Consider the following 17009-nt stretch of genomic DNA (forward strand, 5'->3'; position numbering starts at 1 on the left):
AAAAATTCAATTATTTATAAAAATTTAAATAAAATTCCAGGTAAAAATACAATTATTTTCGGATAAATAATAAAATGCTTCTCAACAATCCAATTACCTACTTTTCAAAATTTTAATAAAACTATATTATTCAATTATTTTCCCAAATAATTGAATATTTCATGAGAATTCAATTATTTAAAAAAAAATTAAATACAATTCTTCTCAAGAATTTAAATATTTCCATAAATAATAAAATTGTTTTTAAGAATTCAATTAATTTAAAAAGTTTTAATAGAATTCTTAGCAAAATTTCAATTATTTTAAAAAATTTTCCTGAATTCAATGATTTTTAATATCGACTATTTTAATAAAATTTTCCAAAAGAATTGAATTACTTAAAAAAAATTTTAATAAAATTCTACGTAAACATTTAATTATTTTCATAATTTTAAAAAATTTTTTTCGCAAGAATTCAATTATTTTCACAGATAATAAAGAAATAAGAATCTTAAATAAATAAATAATAAAGTTCTTCACTGAAATTCAGTTATTTTTAAAAATTATAATAAATTATTCGCAAAAATGCAATTGCTTTCACAAATAATAACATTTTTCACCGGAATTGAATTATTTTCAAAAATTTTAATAAATTCTTCGCAAAAATTCAATTATTTTCACAAGTAATAACATTTTTTACCGGAATTGAATTATTTTCAAAAATTCTAATAAATTCTTCGCAAAAATTCAATTATTTTCAAGAATTTTAAAAATTCAATTATTTTCACAAATAATAACATTTTTCACCGGAATTGAATTATTTTCAAAAATTTTAATAAATTCTTCGCAAAAATTCAATTATTTTCAAAAAATTTTAAAATTCTTCTCAAAAAATCAATTATTTTCACAAATATTAACATTTTTTACCGGAATTGAATTATTTTCAAAAATTTTAATAAATTCTTCGCAAAAATTCAATTATTTTCAAGAATTTTAAAAATTCAATTATTTTCACAAATCGTCGGGTTAGCGCAATATCAGACTTATTCGACAAACAAAGCAAGAACATACTTATTCAGAAAAAAGGCAAGAACATGCTTATTCAAAATATAAAGTAAAAACAAACGAATTCGCAAATTAACCTTTTTAGTCAGATTTTAAATTTTACTTTTGTACAATTGTTTTACGAATAATAACTTTTATTTAGTTCCATTGAGAATAATTTTTTTAATATTTTGTTTTTCTAATATGAAAAGTATTATTGAAATAAAATTATAATATTCTTGATAATTTAAAGACTGACTAAAAAGGTTAATTTGCGAATTCGTTTGTTTTTACTTTATATTTTGAATAAGCATGTTCTTGCCTCTTTTCTGAATAAGTATGTTCTTGCCTTGTTTATCGAATAAGTATGATATTGCGCTAACCCGACGAAATAATAACATTTTTCACCGGAATTGAATTATTTTCAAAAATTTTAATAAATTCTTCGCAAAAATTCAATTATTTTCAAAAAATTTTAAAATTCTTCTCAAAAAATCAATTATTTTCACAAATATTAACATTTTTTACCGGAATTGAATTATTTTCAAAAATTTTAATAAATTCTTCGCAAAAATTCAATTATTTTCAAGAATTTTAAAAATTCAATTATTTTCACAAATCGTCGGGTTAGCGCAATATCAGACTTATTCGACAAACAAAGCAAGAACATACTTATTCAGAAAAAAGGCAAGAACATGCTTATTCAAAATATAAAGTAAAAACAAACGAATTCGCAAATTAACCTTTTTAGTCAGATTTTAAATTTTACTTTTGTACAATTGTTTTACGAATAATAACTTTTATTTAGTTCCATTGAGAATAATTTTTTTAATATTTTGTTTTTCTAATATGAAAAGTATTATTGAAATAAAATTATAATATTCTTGATAATTTAAAGACTGACTAAAAAGGTTAATTTGCGAATTCGTTTGTTTTTACTTTATATTTTGAATAAGCATGTTCTTGCCTCTTTTCTGAATAAGTATGTTCTTGCCTTGTTTATCGAATAAGTATGATATTGCGCTAACCCGACGAAATAATAACATTTTTCACCGGAATTGAATTATTTTCAAAAATTTTAATAAATTCTTCGCAAAAATTCAATTATTTTCAAAAATTTTAATAAATTCTTCGCAAAAATTCAATTATTTTCAAGAATTTTAAAAATTCAATTATTTTCACAAATAATAACATTTTTCACCGGAATTGAATTATTTTCAAAAATTTTAATAAATTCTTCGCAAAAATTCAATTTTTTCAAAAATTTTAAAAATTCTTCGCAAAAATTCAATTATTTTCACAAATATTAACATTTTTCACCGGAATTGAATTATTTTCAAAAATTTTAATAAAATTCTTTGCAAGAATTCAATCTTTTCTTTTCGTTCAGAATAATAATTGTCGTAGCGCAGAAAGAAATTTTTTCCCATGTCCCTAATTTTACGGGAAAAACCGGGAAATGCCAGTGAATTTTTTTTTTATTGAAAAAGTGTCCACCCTGAGTGAAATATCTAGATTTCAATTACCTTTGTCGAGTACAGACAGACTTCCTGAAGAATGAAAGAAAAAACTCGAATAGTTTATAATAATTCATTAGTTTGTGTGATAGAGCGAAAAATGTTATTTCTGATGAGTGACAACGCCTTTTCGGTTTGGGTCTCTCTCTCTCTTTCGCTCTTTATTATTTTTTTTTTTTATTATCGCGAGTAGTAAGTTTGCGCCGGAACAGAAGTCACGGTTTGCTGCATTCATGTTTTGCCAGTGACGACCATTGTTTGGGCCCGTGCGAACGGCAGCAAGATGCACAAATAATATTCGTGCCTGGCGATAAATAATATGAGGGTCGAAATAAGCGACCCACGACTGGCTTGGCGCCACTTGAAAGAACGCAGGTGCCTTTCATGCCTTTTCAACATTCTACTTCTTCTTTTTATACTGTAAACAATTAATTTTTATCTTCCATTCTACGTCAAGCATTCATGAATTTTTTTTTTTTTTTTTTTTTTTTTTTTTTTTAAAAAGAATATTTTACTACTAATAGGATCGTCGTTTAAGCGTTTAATACAGCTTAATGGTAGTATTAATTCATAACTTGGATGATAAATGATAATCAAATAAATTTTTCCCCAGTGTAAATATTAATATTCCCTTAAAAAAACAAAAACAAGATAATTTTTACAGGGTTCGAACAGCCAGTGAAAGTATTTAAAAATACGGTCTTTACGGACCAATAATAAAAAATTACGGATCCTTTACGGACTAATTAATAAAAATCAGTCCGAGTCGAATAAGAGAACATTAAAATTATAAATTTTAAGTAAGTTTTACGGACTTGAATAAGTAAATTTACGGACCTAGTTTTCGAGCCCTGTTTTTAACGTTCAAAAATATTGCAAATGACAAAAAAAAATGCATACAAAAGATAAATGATAGGAAGGTGCAAGGAGAGCATTGCAGGGAGAAAAGCAGGAAACAAAATGAGCGAAGAATGGGAAGAAATAAAGACTATTTTGTAACTCTTAAGATCGAGTGAACATTCAAAAAGATTGTTTTACTCTGCTTATCATGAGAAATGCCAGCCGTTTATAAAACGATGCAAAGAACGAGAGAAGAACGGGACCACCGGGCGCGTAGGTGGTCCCTGCAAGTAGGGAACACGGAACACAGTGACAGAACGAAATGTCCCATCCTTAAATGGCAGTTTGAAACTTTGTCTCTATACATATAATACAGCATTGCGCAAAAGATCCTCTGTTCTTGTTCACGCACATCATGCGTATAAAGCATTGCTACATTGTACATTTAAATTTCATTTCATTTAAAACACCATTTCAGTTTCTACTTTTTCTACATCAAAATATCATTCTTCATTTTCGGGGAACATTTCTTCATTTCTGGAAGTTTAGTTTCTCTCGCACTTGATTCAAAACTATAAACTAACCACGAAACTTTCTAAAGTAATCCACTCGAAATTACACTATAAAAAAACTCTAGTTTAAAAAAAGTTTAACTCCAAACTTCGGAAGTAATCTCCTTGAAACTGTTTAAAACAACTCTAGTTAAAATAAATAGAAATTCTTTGTTATTCTAACCGGAATGAAATTTTAAATACAACCTTATACTGCATTTTCTGGTTAAAAGTATATTAGAAAATCTGGTTAAAAATATCTAATTAAATTTCTGGTATAAAATTAGAAATCAGAATTTGTTTTCAGGGTTCTTTATTCTTTTCTTGAAATTTTCCTTTATTTTTATTAAATTCAGAGTTGTCAAAAAAATTTAATTTCCAGACAGAATTTAGACTTTTTCCCCTGACACTAAAGAATATTCTGCGGTTCACTCTAAAAATTATTAGAGAATTGAAAAAAATGTTCTAATACTTTTAATTGCAAATTTTTCTAAAAGGAAAATTATTCTAAAACATTAACTTCATTTTTAAATAAATATTTAATTATTATTTTTCCATAGGAATTAAAATTCCTCAAAATATTCAAATTCAAACCTTTTTGAAATTCAACAACTCTAGAAATATTGTTATAAAACAAGAAGAAATCGTTCCCCCAAATTTTTATGTTTTATAAGGATGACCGAGTGATAAAATTATTATTTTCTATGACAAGAATATAGTTACTGTAAACTCCTTCAAAATTATTATCATTACAATTAAATTCTTATTTTCTAGAATTTTCCACTAAAATTCTTCTTTAAATCAATTACATTTTAATCATTTTTGAAAAAGTTTTTTGAGAATAATTTTCAAATCCATTTGTTTAAAATTCAATTAAATGAAATTTCAAAAATTAACGAAATTCTCGGAAATTCTGCAATTAAATATATATTAGAAAATAAAAACTTGAAATAATTTCAAAAAAAAAATTAATTCTATAGAATTACTAGGGGAGAGTCTCCAGTTGTGAGACGGGTTTCATTTTTGACCCGTAAATTGTAAACGGGTAAACGAAATTGTAAATAAAATACACAGTTCGAAAGGTAACAGAAATACGCAACTTTTATTAAAAGAAAGTATAGTGTTTCGATGAACTCAAAAAATTTTACGATACATTTTCCGAGCACATCGCTTTTTTTCAAAAAAAAAAATGTCTCCAGTTGTGAGACACTCATTAAAAATTGCTAAAATTTAATAAGTTTGACATAAAACGTTATGTTTAGTAGAAATAATTAAATATATTAATAATATATATTATTATATACTAAATAATAATATTTATTTGCCAAAATATGACTATCAAATAAACACAATTTAATAGCTTCAACAAGAGCATTAAAATTGATTTCTTCTGAATCAATTGACTTTTTTCCACTTGACATGCCCAAAAATACTAGAAAAAAAATCAAAACAACATTTAAATAGTATGCCTGCAAAGTCGTATTTTTTATGCTGCCCAGATGGGTGTTGACACCGTCTCACAACTGGTGATATGCTGCGTCTCACACCCAGAAATTGGCGCTATTTTGAAAAAGGAAAATTAAATTATTTTCAACCGTAGATTGGAACAATGCAATATTGCATCACAAAATATAAGGAAAACACTAAAAGAAAATGCATTACATTTACCTTTTTCAATTAATTAACTTGGAAAAAAAGTACTTTACATTTATTGAAAAAACGCTTTTTAGTCGATTATCACACACAGTGTTGGTATTTAACAAAAACAGTTTATATATCCGCTTCGGCGTACACGAAAAAGTTGGCTCATATAAAAAGAAATGTTTTTATATAAACCAATCGGCTTTTTAATATTGCATGTTAAAAAAAATTGACTGTCTCACAACTGGAGGTGTCTCACAACTGGAGACTCTCCCCTATAGTTAACAGTATGAAAAATTCAAATTTTCAAAGATTTTAATTTGAAACCCTTTCAGAATTCAATTATTTTCTAAAAATTCATGCAATAATTCGTTTAATATTTAATTATTATCTAAAATTTTAACTAAAATTCATTTTCAAATCAATTTTTATTATTAGAAAATTCTACGAGAATTCAATTATTTAAATAAAAAAATTAATAATCTAATTAAATAATTGAATGTTTCATAAAATTGGATTTCTTGATAAAATTGTTTAAGAGAATTTTATTGACAAATTTTTTAAACATTTGAATTATTTCGACGAATTTTAATAAAATTTTTAAGAATAATTAAATGTTTTCGAGGAATTCAATTAAAATTATCTTACCCAAAAATAATTGAAATTCTGCAAATGAGTTTTATTAATTCAGAAAATAATTGAATTCTTAAACAGAATTTTATTATTTATGAAAATAATTGAATTATTGCAAAAAAATGTATAAATAATTTGTAAATAATTGAATTCCTGTGAAATTTTTATTATTTATGAAAATAATTAAACGTTTGCGTAGAATTTTATTAAAATTTGTTTTAAATAATTGAATTCTTTTGAAAAACTTTTTTAAAATGGTAGATATTGAAAATTTTTTCCTGACTCTTCCCTGAAATAAAAACCTATTCTACTAGAATTCAATTACTTAAATGCACAAATAAAGGATTTATTTAGTATTTGAATGTTTCGTAAAATTCAATTCTATTAAAGAATTTTATCAAAAAATTTTTTAAATAATTTAATTTTTTAACGAATTTTAATTAAATTTTTAAGAATAATAACATTTTTCGAGGAATTCAATTAAAATTGTTTTAAAAATAATCTCTGCAAAAAATTTTATTATTTGAAAATAATTGAATTTTTAGTATTTATAATAAAATAATTAAAATGTTTTCGAAGAATTTGATCATAATTTTTTTTAAATAATTGAATTCTTTTAGAAAATTTCATTAAAACATTAGACATTGAAAATCATTTAATTAGGTGAGAAAAATTTTTGAAAATAAATAAATAATTGAAATTATGCTAAGAATTTTATTAAAAATTTTTGAAAATAATTGAATTTCGGAGAAAAATTTTATTATTTATAAAAATAATTGAAATTTTGACGAGAATTGAAATTTTTTTTTGAAAATAATTGAATTTCTACGAAGAGATTTAAAATACTTTTGAAAATACTTGAATTTTAGAAATTATTTGTAACTTTTCCAAAATTCAATATTTTTGAGTGCTTTTAACTAAAATTCTTCTATAAATTCATTATTTTTAATAATAATTTAAATATGTATTAAAAAATTTATCTAATTTCAGAAGAATTTGAATTATTAAAATTTTTTAATAATCTAAGTTTTTTAAATTGTCTAATAAAGTATTTTTGGGATTAAATTTGCAATCTAAAAAAATTGAAATTTATTATAATTCTATAATTAATAAAAAATGAAATCAATCCAAATTTTAATCTACAAAAATTGAAATTAATTGGGATAATTTTTTGTTTACAGGATGGCAAAAGGCTTTTCATTGGAGCTCCAGGAAGTTGGTACTGGCAAGGTAATTTTTATTTTTGATTTTAATTATTTTTTAAAATTAATTTTCTATTTTAGATGAATTTACGTGTGCAGTCTATTACTTTATCTACATTTCATTTTTGAACTCGACTGCGTAAAAATCGTAAATAATCATTAATGATATTCCTTCATTACAACTGCTAATTCGATATAACTGAAATTTAAATTTTCTAATTTTTAAACTTAAAGAACAATCAAAAGAATTATAACAGTAATGCAATAATTATAAATTATGAATGTAATATTATATAGTTATTAATCATTAGAAAAATTCTAATATAATAATTATAATATCTAATTATAAGAATTAGAATAATTTCGTTATTTTTCCACACATCGTAAAATGAAAATAGTGTTAAGTTTGTAAAAAATAAATCTATAATCAACCTTCAGGTATTAATTTTCAATAAGACAAAAAATGGGAGAACTGATAAAAATGATTTGTAAATAATAATAATAATAGTGTGAAAATATTAGAAATATTTTTCTTAAACACTTTTCAGGTCAGCTGTACTCGATGGACAGTCAAACCAAGTTCGAATTTTGCCCTGACGATACCCGATTAGGTGCTTTTCAAGGTACCATGAGTTTTCAGGTCCTCCCCTGAGTTATTATTGCTTTTTTTAAATTCCCAACCCTAAATTAATTTTTGATTTTTTCTTCATGATAATTAAAAATCATTTTCACATTAACACGTAATTCTCGATATTTGATACATGTCAGTGAAAATGTTATGATGATTTTTACAAGCATGCTGATATGTCGACTATTACAAACAGAAGTTCCCATTTCTACCCTTGTTACTTGCTTGGCAGTGATGCTTATTAATTAATTAATTATTTATTAACTTTATTTATTTATTTTTTCTGTTTTTTTTAATAATTTATTTATAATTTTTCATTTGTTTATTTGCAAATGTTACACGAGCAAAAAGTGCGATATTCAATTTATTATTATGCAAATTACATTTTTTATTTTCAAATATGAATTTTTGAATAATTTCAGACTCAAACTTTAAAAAAATTCAATTACTAACTAATTTACTAATTAGTTATTTTTGTTTATTAATTTAAAAAATGTTAATTTAAAAAAAAAATCAATTATTTTCTAAAATTTTAATTAATTCTTCAAAACAATTCAATTACATTTATAAATAGAAAAATTCTTTGCAAAAATTCAATTATTATCAAAAAAATTCAATTTTTTCTTAATTCGTTATGAAATTTTTTATAAGAATTCAATTATTTTCTAAAATTTTAATAAATTCTTCGAAAAAATTTAATTATTTTTAATACAATTTTAATAATATTTCGTGAAACAATTCAATTTTAAAAAAATTTTTAATAATATTTTTCGAAAAAATTAAATTATTTTATAAAATTTCAATAAATCCTTTAAAACAATTCAATTACATTTAAAATAGTAAAATTCTATGCAAAAATTCAATTATATTGAACATTTAACGAAACTTCAATTTTTAAATTTCAATTTCACAAAAGAATTCAATTTTTTTCTTAATTCGTTATAAAAATTTTTCAAAAGAATTCAATTATTTCCTAAAATTATAATAAAATTTAATAATTAAATGTTTAATTTCAATTATTAACAAACTCGATTATTTTAAGAACTTAAAATAAATTGTTCATAAAATTAAATTATTTTGAAAATTTGTAATTCAAATTATTAAAGAAACTCCATTATTAAAAAAAAAAAAATTCAAAGAAATTCTTCAAAAAGAATTTAATAATTAGAATTATCAAAAATTCTTTGCAACAATTTGATGATTTTTAATAAAATAATTTGAAATTTGAAAATATTTATAAAAAAAAATTTTTTTCAATTTACGAAACAAAAATTCTTTTAATTTAATTATTCATAATTTTTATTCAGTTTTTATTTTGAAGAAATGAAAGAAAATTCAACGTAATTAACAGCAATTTTTTAAAAATATTTTCTATGTTTTTTGGAGAGTTTGTGTTTTTTATTTATCAGTAACTGTTGAGTGTTTACGTTGTTTTTTCATTAACTAAATCTGAAGCTAATGGGAATTATTATAATTTTTTTACGATTAATTATTATTTTATTATTTTTATTTATTTATTCGTATTATTAATTATTATTAATTAATGTTATTATGAATTATGAATTCAATTTTTTATTTATAATTGTTATTATGAGAGTCTTATTTTTTTACTTTAATTTAATAGCATTTCGTTTATTTATTTATTTATTGTTTTTTTATGTACAATAGAAAATTTAAAATAATAAAAATAAATACATTATTTCTTGCATAGTATTTTGTTTTTCTTTATTATTTTTTGTTTAATGAGTTTGTAACTTTGTGTAATAATTGAATATTTAATGAAATGACTGCCAGGTGAGCCAAAGGGTGGCAATATCTAACAGGTGTTGGCGTGCTTATTACAGCTTCGTGCGTCAAAAGCAGTGCTGATTAACAAGAGGAGAGCAAGAGATGATCCTTCTCGTCACCACCAATAATACTTTAATAATTATAATATCATAATAGTGTTGTCATTAATAATACCACATTAAACAAAAAATTCCATTACGATGTCGAGACCAACATCGGAGGCTATATTTAGTATTAATTTTATTTAATTAGATTAATGCCTATAGTGAAGAAGAGTATATTTCAAGTGCATATAAATTAACATATTTAATGCTCCTGGTGCTATTTAGTTTTTAACAAAATTATATGTATACGATTGATTTCAGTAAATTTGCTTTTTGCAAATATTTTATTATTAATTTTATAATACGTCAAAACTAAAGAGTTAAAATGCTTTTAGTTTTTTTTCCATTTGAATTTACACTGAGAAACATTTTTTTTATTCCAAAAATAATAAGAAGACAATCAAAAAAATATGAAATTTTGTAACTGATTTAAATGTACCTAATTTTATTGAATCAAAATTATTATGTTTCACACAGGGCTCGAATTAGGTCCGTAAAAATTCAATTATTTTCAAAAGTAATAAAATTATTAGCAAAAATTCAATTATGTTCAAAAATTTTTCAAAAATTTTTCAAAAATCATCATCAAAATTGCAATTATCTTTAGAAATAATTAAATTCTTCTCCGAAATTCAATTATTTTCAGAAATTTCCTTAATTCAATGACTTTCAATATCTACTATTTTCATAAAATTTTCTAAAAGAATTCAATTATTTTTAAAAAAATGTAATAAAATTCTACAGAAACTTTTAATTACTTTCAAAAAATAACAACATTTTTACAAGAATTTCATTATTTACAAATTTTTTTTATAAATTTCTTCGCGATCATTCAATTATTTTCATAAATAATAAAATTTTTTCGGGAATTCAATTATTTTTGTAAATAATAAAACTCTTTTTAGAAATTCAATTATTTTCAAAAATTTGAATAAAATTCTTTGCAAAATTTCAATTATTTTCAAAAATTTTCTTTAATTCAATGATTTTTATTGTCTAAAATAACGATTCTTTATGGGAATTGAATTTTAAGAAACATTCAATGATTCAATAAATTATTTTGTATTTGCATTTTATTTGTATGTAAATAATTGAATTCTCTTAGACTTTTTTAATAAAAATTGATTTAAAAAAGAATTTCAGTTAAAATTTTAGATAATAATTGAATATTAATTAATAATAGAATTTTTAGAAAATAATTGAATTTTGAAATTAATTTTCTTGAAAAAGTTTGATTGAATTTTTTTAATATTATTTGAAGTTATTATTATTTATTTAAAATTTAATTCTTCTCAGAAATTCAATTATGTTTAAACAAAAAATTCTCGTAATAGTTTCAATAATTTTTAAAAGTAATAAAATTCTTCTCCAAAATTTAATTATTTTCAAAAGAATTAAAATTCTTCTCCAAAATTATTCAAATATTTTCCAAAAATTTTAATAAAATTCTTAGCAAAATTTCAATTATTTTTAAAAATTCTCTTCTCAGAAATTCAATTATGTTTAAACAAAAAATTCTCGTAATAGTTTAAATAATTTTTAAAAGTAATAAAATTCTTCTCCAAAATTTAATTATTTTCAAAAGAATTAAAATTATTCTCCAAAATTATTCAAATATTTTCCAAAAATTTTAATAAAATTCTTAGCAAAATTTCAATTATTTTTAAAAATTATAAATAATAAAGTTCATCTCCAAAATTTATTTATTTTCAAGAATTTTAATAAAATTGAATTAATAAACAATACAAAATAAAATTTTGTTAAAATTTCAATTATTTTCAAAAATTTTCCTGAAATTTTATGATTTTCAAAATCTACTATTTCAATAAAGTTTTCCAAAAGAATTCAATTATTTACAAATTTTTTATAAATTTCTTCGAAATTATTCAATTATTTTCATAAATAATACATTTTTTTGGAGGGTTTCAAATAATTTTTATAAAGAATAAAATTCATCGCAGAGTTTCAATTATTTTTAATACAATTTTAATCGAATTCCTCAAAAAATGTAGTTTTAAAAATTTATTGATAAAATTATTGTTTATGAGAATTTAATTTTAAGAAACATTGAATTATTCAATAAATTATTTATTTTTGTATATAAATATTTGAATTCTCGTAGAGTTATTCCTTAATTTCAATATTATTTTAATAAAATTCAAAGTTTTTTGAAAATAAAGAAATAAAAATGTTTATAAATTTTATTTGTCAATTCGAAAATTTAATTGAAAATGAAATTGAAACTTTCTGAATTTTTAGAATAAAAAGGAAAAAATTTTATTGAAAAAAATGTTCTGTTAAATTTATTAACGAATATCTATAATTGTAAAATTATTCGAAAACAATAATTTTTTTTTAAATATTTAATTATTATTATTTCTCAATAGAAATTTAGATTTTCAAAAATTTCTTTAAAAATATTGTTATAAAACATGAAGATAACGATCACTCCGAGTCGAAAACTCGGAGTTATCGATATCTTCATGTTATATAGTTATGGAAAAATTTAATTTAATTTATTAATTAAATTCAAAAAATTTAATTATAATTTTAAGTAAAATGTTCTCTTATTTGACTCGGACTGGTTATATTTTTTTTTTTATTCGGAAATGGTCCCTAATTTTTTATTTTTAGTCCGTAAAGTCCGTATTTTTAAATACTTTCACTGATTCGAGCCCTGCATACAAAAAAATAATTTTTTTGGTCGACTGTATTACAAAGATAATTATCTTTTTATCTTAATTTTATGTTTGCTTCAATGATATTGTTTTCTCAGTGTATAACATGAAATAATGTGTGATTTTTTTGTCATGGTTTAAATTGAAGTTCTGCGAGATTAGAGAAAGAAATAAAATTTTCTAACAAATATTTTTTCCTTGTTTTCATTTAGAGATGAATATTTAATAATAAATGTGTAGTTGTATAATTTAATGTATTTGCAATTGATTCACAGGGCAATTGTATTCATATAATGGATTGGACAATCGCACAAAAGTTTTAATGACGAAAGAAGGAAGCCCACAAGACGATGACAGCTATATGGGATATTCAGTAACTTCCGGAGATTATCAAGGAAATGGAAAAAGTGATGTTGCTGTTGGAATTCCACGTGGGAACAATTTAATGGGACAAGTAGGTATATCAAGTGTATAGAAAACTGCATTTCAAATTTTAAATTCAGAAAATTTTATTTTCGAATAAGAATAAGAATGAAAGTAAAGAAAATTTAATTTTTGAATAAGAATAAGAATTGAAAGTAAAAAATTTAATTTTCGAATAAGAAAAAAAATGTCCTTAAAAATATTGGTAACTAATTTTGTGAAACTTTTGTTTGTCGATTATAGGTAGCTTTATTTGATTCGCAAATGAAAAACTACAGAAATATCACTGGTGAACAAATGGGAGGATATTTTGGCTACGCTCTGGCTTCCGGCGATATTAATGGAGATGGATTCGATGATCTGATAATTAGTGCACCAATGTTTACATTACCTGGCAATTTAGAAGTCATCGAGACGGGAAGAGTTTATATTGCTTATCGAGCTGTTAAACCGAACGCCATATTCGACAAGAAAGATTTTCGGTAAATTATTCAGTAGAAAAAAAAATATTCAGACTTATCGACAAAACGCTATTTTTTAAATCTTTTTTATATTTTTCACTATTTAAATTTATTTTATTTATTTATTTTTAATTAGAGCTAATTTTATTAAAATTTCAATATTATTTTAATATTTTAATTTTATTTTAACATTATTATTTTATTTTAATATTATTTTAATATTATTTTAATTTAAGATTTGAATATTAATAAAATGACTTTCTTGAATGTTTGTTCTTTTCTTCAACTATCGATTGCAAAGCCTGAGAATCTAAAACGAAAACAAGATGCAGATGAGAATGAATAATTGTTATTTTTCTTCGCAGGGACGGAGAATTCAATAGGGGTCGATTTGGTCTCTCCTTAGCCTTCCTGGGTGACACTGACCATGATGGTTACGGAGATATTGCCATCGGTGCACCATATGCTGGCCCAGAGGGTCGAGGAGCAGTTTACATTTATCGTGGTTCAAAGGAAGGCCTTCAAGAGAAATACTCCCAAGTGATTTTCGCAACGGAACTTGAAGAATCACTCGCAACTTTTGGCTTTTCAATTGCCGGCGGCCAGGATCTGGATCAAAATACTTATCCCGATCTGGTAGTAGGAGCGTACGATTCAGATGCCGCGATATTTTTCAGATCCCGACCTGTAATTCGAGCAGACTGTAAAGTTGAATACTTTTTCGAGCGTCACTCCAAATTATCGGGAATAAATCTCGACAATAAGGACTGTGCAATTAGAAGAGGCAGCGAAAGAGTGTCGTGTCTCTTTTTAAAGGTCTTCCTGAAGTACGATGCCGATTATGCCCATCAGACTTTTGATATTGAACTGATTCTTGATCCAGTCAAGACGAAAAATCCAAGAATGTTCTTTATTGAGCAGGAGGGAAGGAACGTGATGACTATCAAGAATGTCACTCTCGAACGCAAAGTACAGTGGACTAGAATTTTCCGGGTGAGTACGGAGTGAAACAAGTAAATTCAATACAAAAAAAAATTTAATATAAATATTTTCTTAGATAAAAAATTATTCAGTTCTTAATTAACTTTGGTCAAATTTTCAATATCTATGATCAACGTTATAGAAGAAAAAATATTTTTCTAAGCAAATTTTTGTAAACTTTTGTACAAAAGAAACTGGCTTCGCACTCATCTACTAAAACATATTATTTACTACTTTTTTACAATTTATTATTTGAATACATTGTTTACATTTGTGAAACTAAAAGATACTATTTTTTTGGAAAATGTACACTACTTTAATTTAAATCCACAAGGAGTTGAAAAAAAATTAATCTTACAAAATTTGATAAAAATGCAAAAAATTTTGAGAATATTTTTGGGCATACTTGCATTTATTTTCACAAGTAATAAAATTCTTCGCTGACATTCAATTATTTTCAATATCATCTACTATTTAAAAAACAGGAATTCAATTATTTAAAATATTTTTATAAAATTGTTTAAAAAGAATCAATTATTTTCAAAGATTTTCGTTACATTTTTCTATACGAATTCAATTATTTTCATAAATAATAAAATTCTTCACAAAAATTCAATTTTTTTCATAAATAATAAAATTTTTCACAAGAATTCAATTATGTATTTTCAAAAATAATAAAATTCTTCACAAGAATTCAATTATTTTCAATACAATTTTAATAAAATTTCTCGAAAGATTTCAATTATTTTTAAAAATTATATATCATATTTCGAAAGAATTGAATTAATTCCAAAAGTTTTACTAAAATGTTTCATAAGAATTCAATGATTTTTCGTTATTTTAAAAAAAATTGTAATAAAATTTTGGACAGAATTCAATTATTTCCAAAAAATTTTAATCAAATTCATTAATCAAATTTTTAATTTCAATTATTAACAAACACGATTATTTTCAAAATTTGAAAGAAATTTTTCGTAAAATTCAATTATTTAAAAAATTTCCAATTAAAATTATTAAATAAGGCAAATTATTAAAAAAACTACGTTACTTTCAAAAAACTTAAAGCAATTCTTCAAAAAGAATTATATTATTTACGAAAACTTTAATAAAATTGTTTAAAATAATTGAAATTTTCATGAACAATTTTAATTGTTAATTACAATTTTTAAAAAAATTGACTACATTCAAAAAATTTTAAAAATTCTTGGAAAGAATTTAATTATTGTCAAGAATTTTAAATTATTATTCTTCGAAAGAATTCAACTATTTTCAATGTTTTAATTAAAATATCTATTTGAATGAATTCAATTTATTTAGAAAAAATTGTAATAAAATTCTGTGAAAAATTTAATTATTATCTAAAAATTGTTATAAAATCCAATAATCAAATGTTTAATGACAATTATTAAGAAACACGATTAGTTTAAAAACTTGACAGAAATTCTTCACAAAATTCTATTATTTGAGAAATTCTTAATGGAAATTATTAAAAAAAACTTCATTATTTAAAAAAAAATTCAAAGAAATTCTTGAAAACAATACAATCATTTTCGAAAATAATAAAAGTTTTCACAGAAATATAATTATTTAAACAATACTTTATGACATTCGTTACAAGAATTAAATTCTTTTCGTAAACAATAAAATTCTTCAAAGGATTTAAATTATTTTTAATAAAATTTTTAATAAATTCGATAAAAAATGTAAGTATTCTTAAAATTTCTATTAAAATTTTTCGAAAGAAATCATTGCTTTTGAAAAATTTGGATAATATTCATTGTAACAATTTAATAAAAAAAAAATATTCATTTGTTTCATTAATTATTAATTTTTGTATTTAAATAATTGAATTGTAGAACTTTCCAATAAAAAATAACTTGAAAATGAATTTCAGTAAATAGGTATTTTTGATAGTAATTGAATATTAGAAGCTTTCTTTTAGAAATAATTTTTAGAATTTTTAGAAATAATTAAATTTTAAAACAATTTTGAAATTGAAATCTTTGTAAATTTTAATAGTTCTAAAACCGTAAAAATATTTAAACATTAATTTATTATTTTTTCTAAAAAATTATTAAAGTTTTGAGTAATTTTATTTAAAAATTAAAAAAAATAAATTTAAAATTTAAAATTTTTAAATTAGTCTTTTGAGAAATTGTATTTAAATTTTATGATAGTTAAATTCCAGTAAAAATTTTAAGAAATTATTTATTGATTTTTGTTATTCCTGCAATTAATTGGAAATTTTGGGAAATTTAATTGAAATAAATTGTATATTTTAAAGAATTTTATTTTTTGCTCTTAAAAATTATTTTTTTATAATTCTAACTGAAAATTTGGAAAATAATTGAATTTTAGAAGAATTTAGAATTGTAGTTATCAGGATAAGAAACAAAGTGAATATTTTTCATGAAAATCAGGAAATGGAGAATAAAATTTTTGTGATTTTCATAAATCAGACGAATTTTTTTAGTTAAATTAAATTTTCCAATAGCAACTTTTTTACTTATTTTCAGCTTACTACTTTTTTAAAATTAAT

At 22.0% G+C, this 17009-nt stretch overlaps 1 protein-coding gene across 2 annotated transcripts in view; it reads left to right on the forward strand.

Annotated features, from left to right (window-relative positions):
* Positions 1 to 17009, forward strand: part of LOC122508300 (integrin alpha-PS2) — a 90005-nt gene that overhangs the window by 68480 nt on the left and 4516 nt on the right. Inside the window, exons 6-10 of one of the 2 annotated variants that reach the window (XM_043621578.1) lie at positions 7387 to 7435; positions 7956 to 8030; positions 12881 to 13059; positions 13272 to 13510; positions 13855 to 14482. In XM_043621578.1, the coding sequence (XP_043477513.1) occupies positions 7387 to 7435; positions 7956 to 8030; positions 12881 to 13059; positions 13272 to 13510; positions 13855 to 14482 (1170 nt within the window). The remainder of the gene's footprint in view (positions 1 to 7386; positions 7436 to 7955; positions 8031 to 12880; positions 13060 to 13271; positions 13511 to 13854; positions 14483 to 17009) is intronic. The other variant, XM_043621579.1, reaches the window with a different exon arrangement.

This window comes from Leptopilina heterotoma, unplaced genomic scaffold (genome assembly GCF_015476425.1).
Source record: "Leptopilina heterotoma isolate Lh14 unplaced genomic scaffold, ASM1547642v1 Lhet_53, whole genome shotgun sequence".
Lineage (NCBI taxonomy): Eukaryota > Metazoa > Arthropoda > Insecta > Hymenoptera > Figitidae > Leptopilina > Leptopilina heterotoma.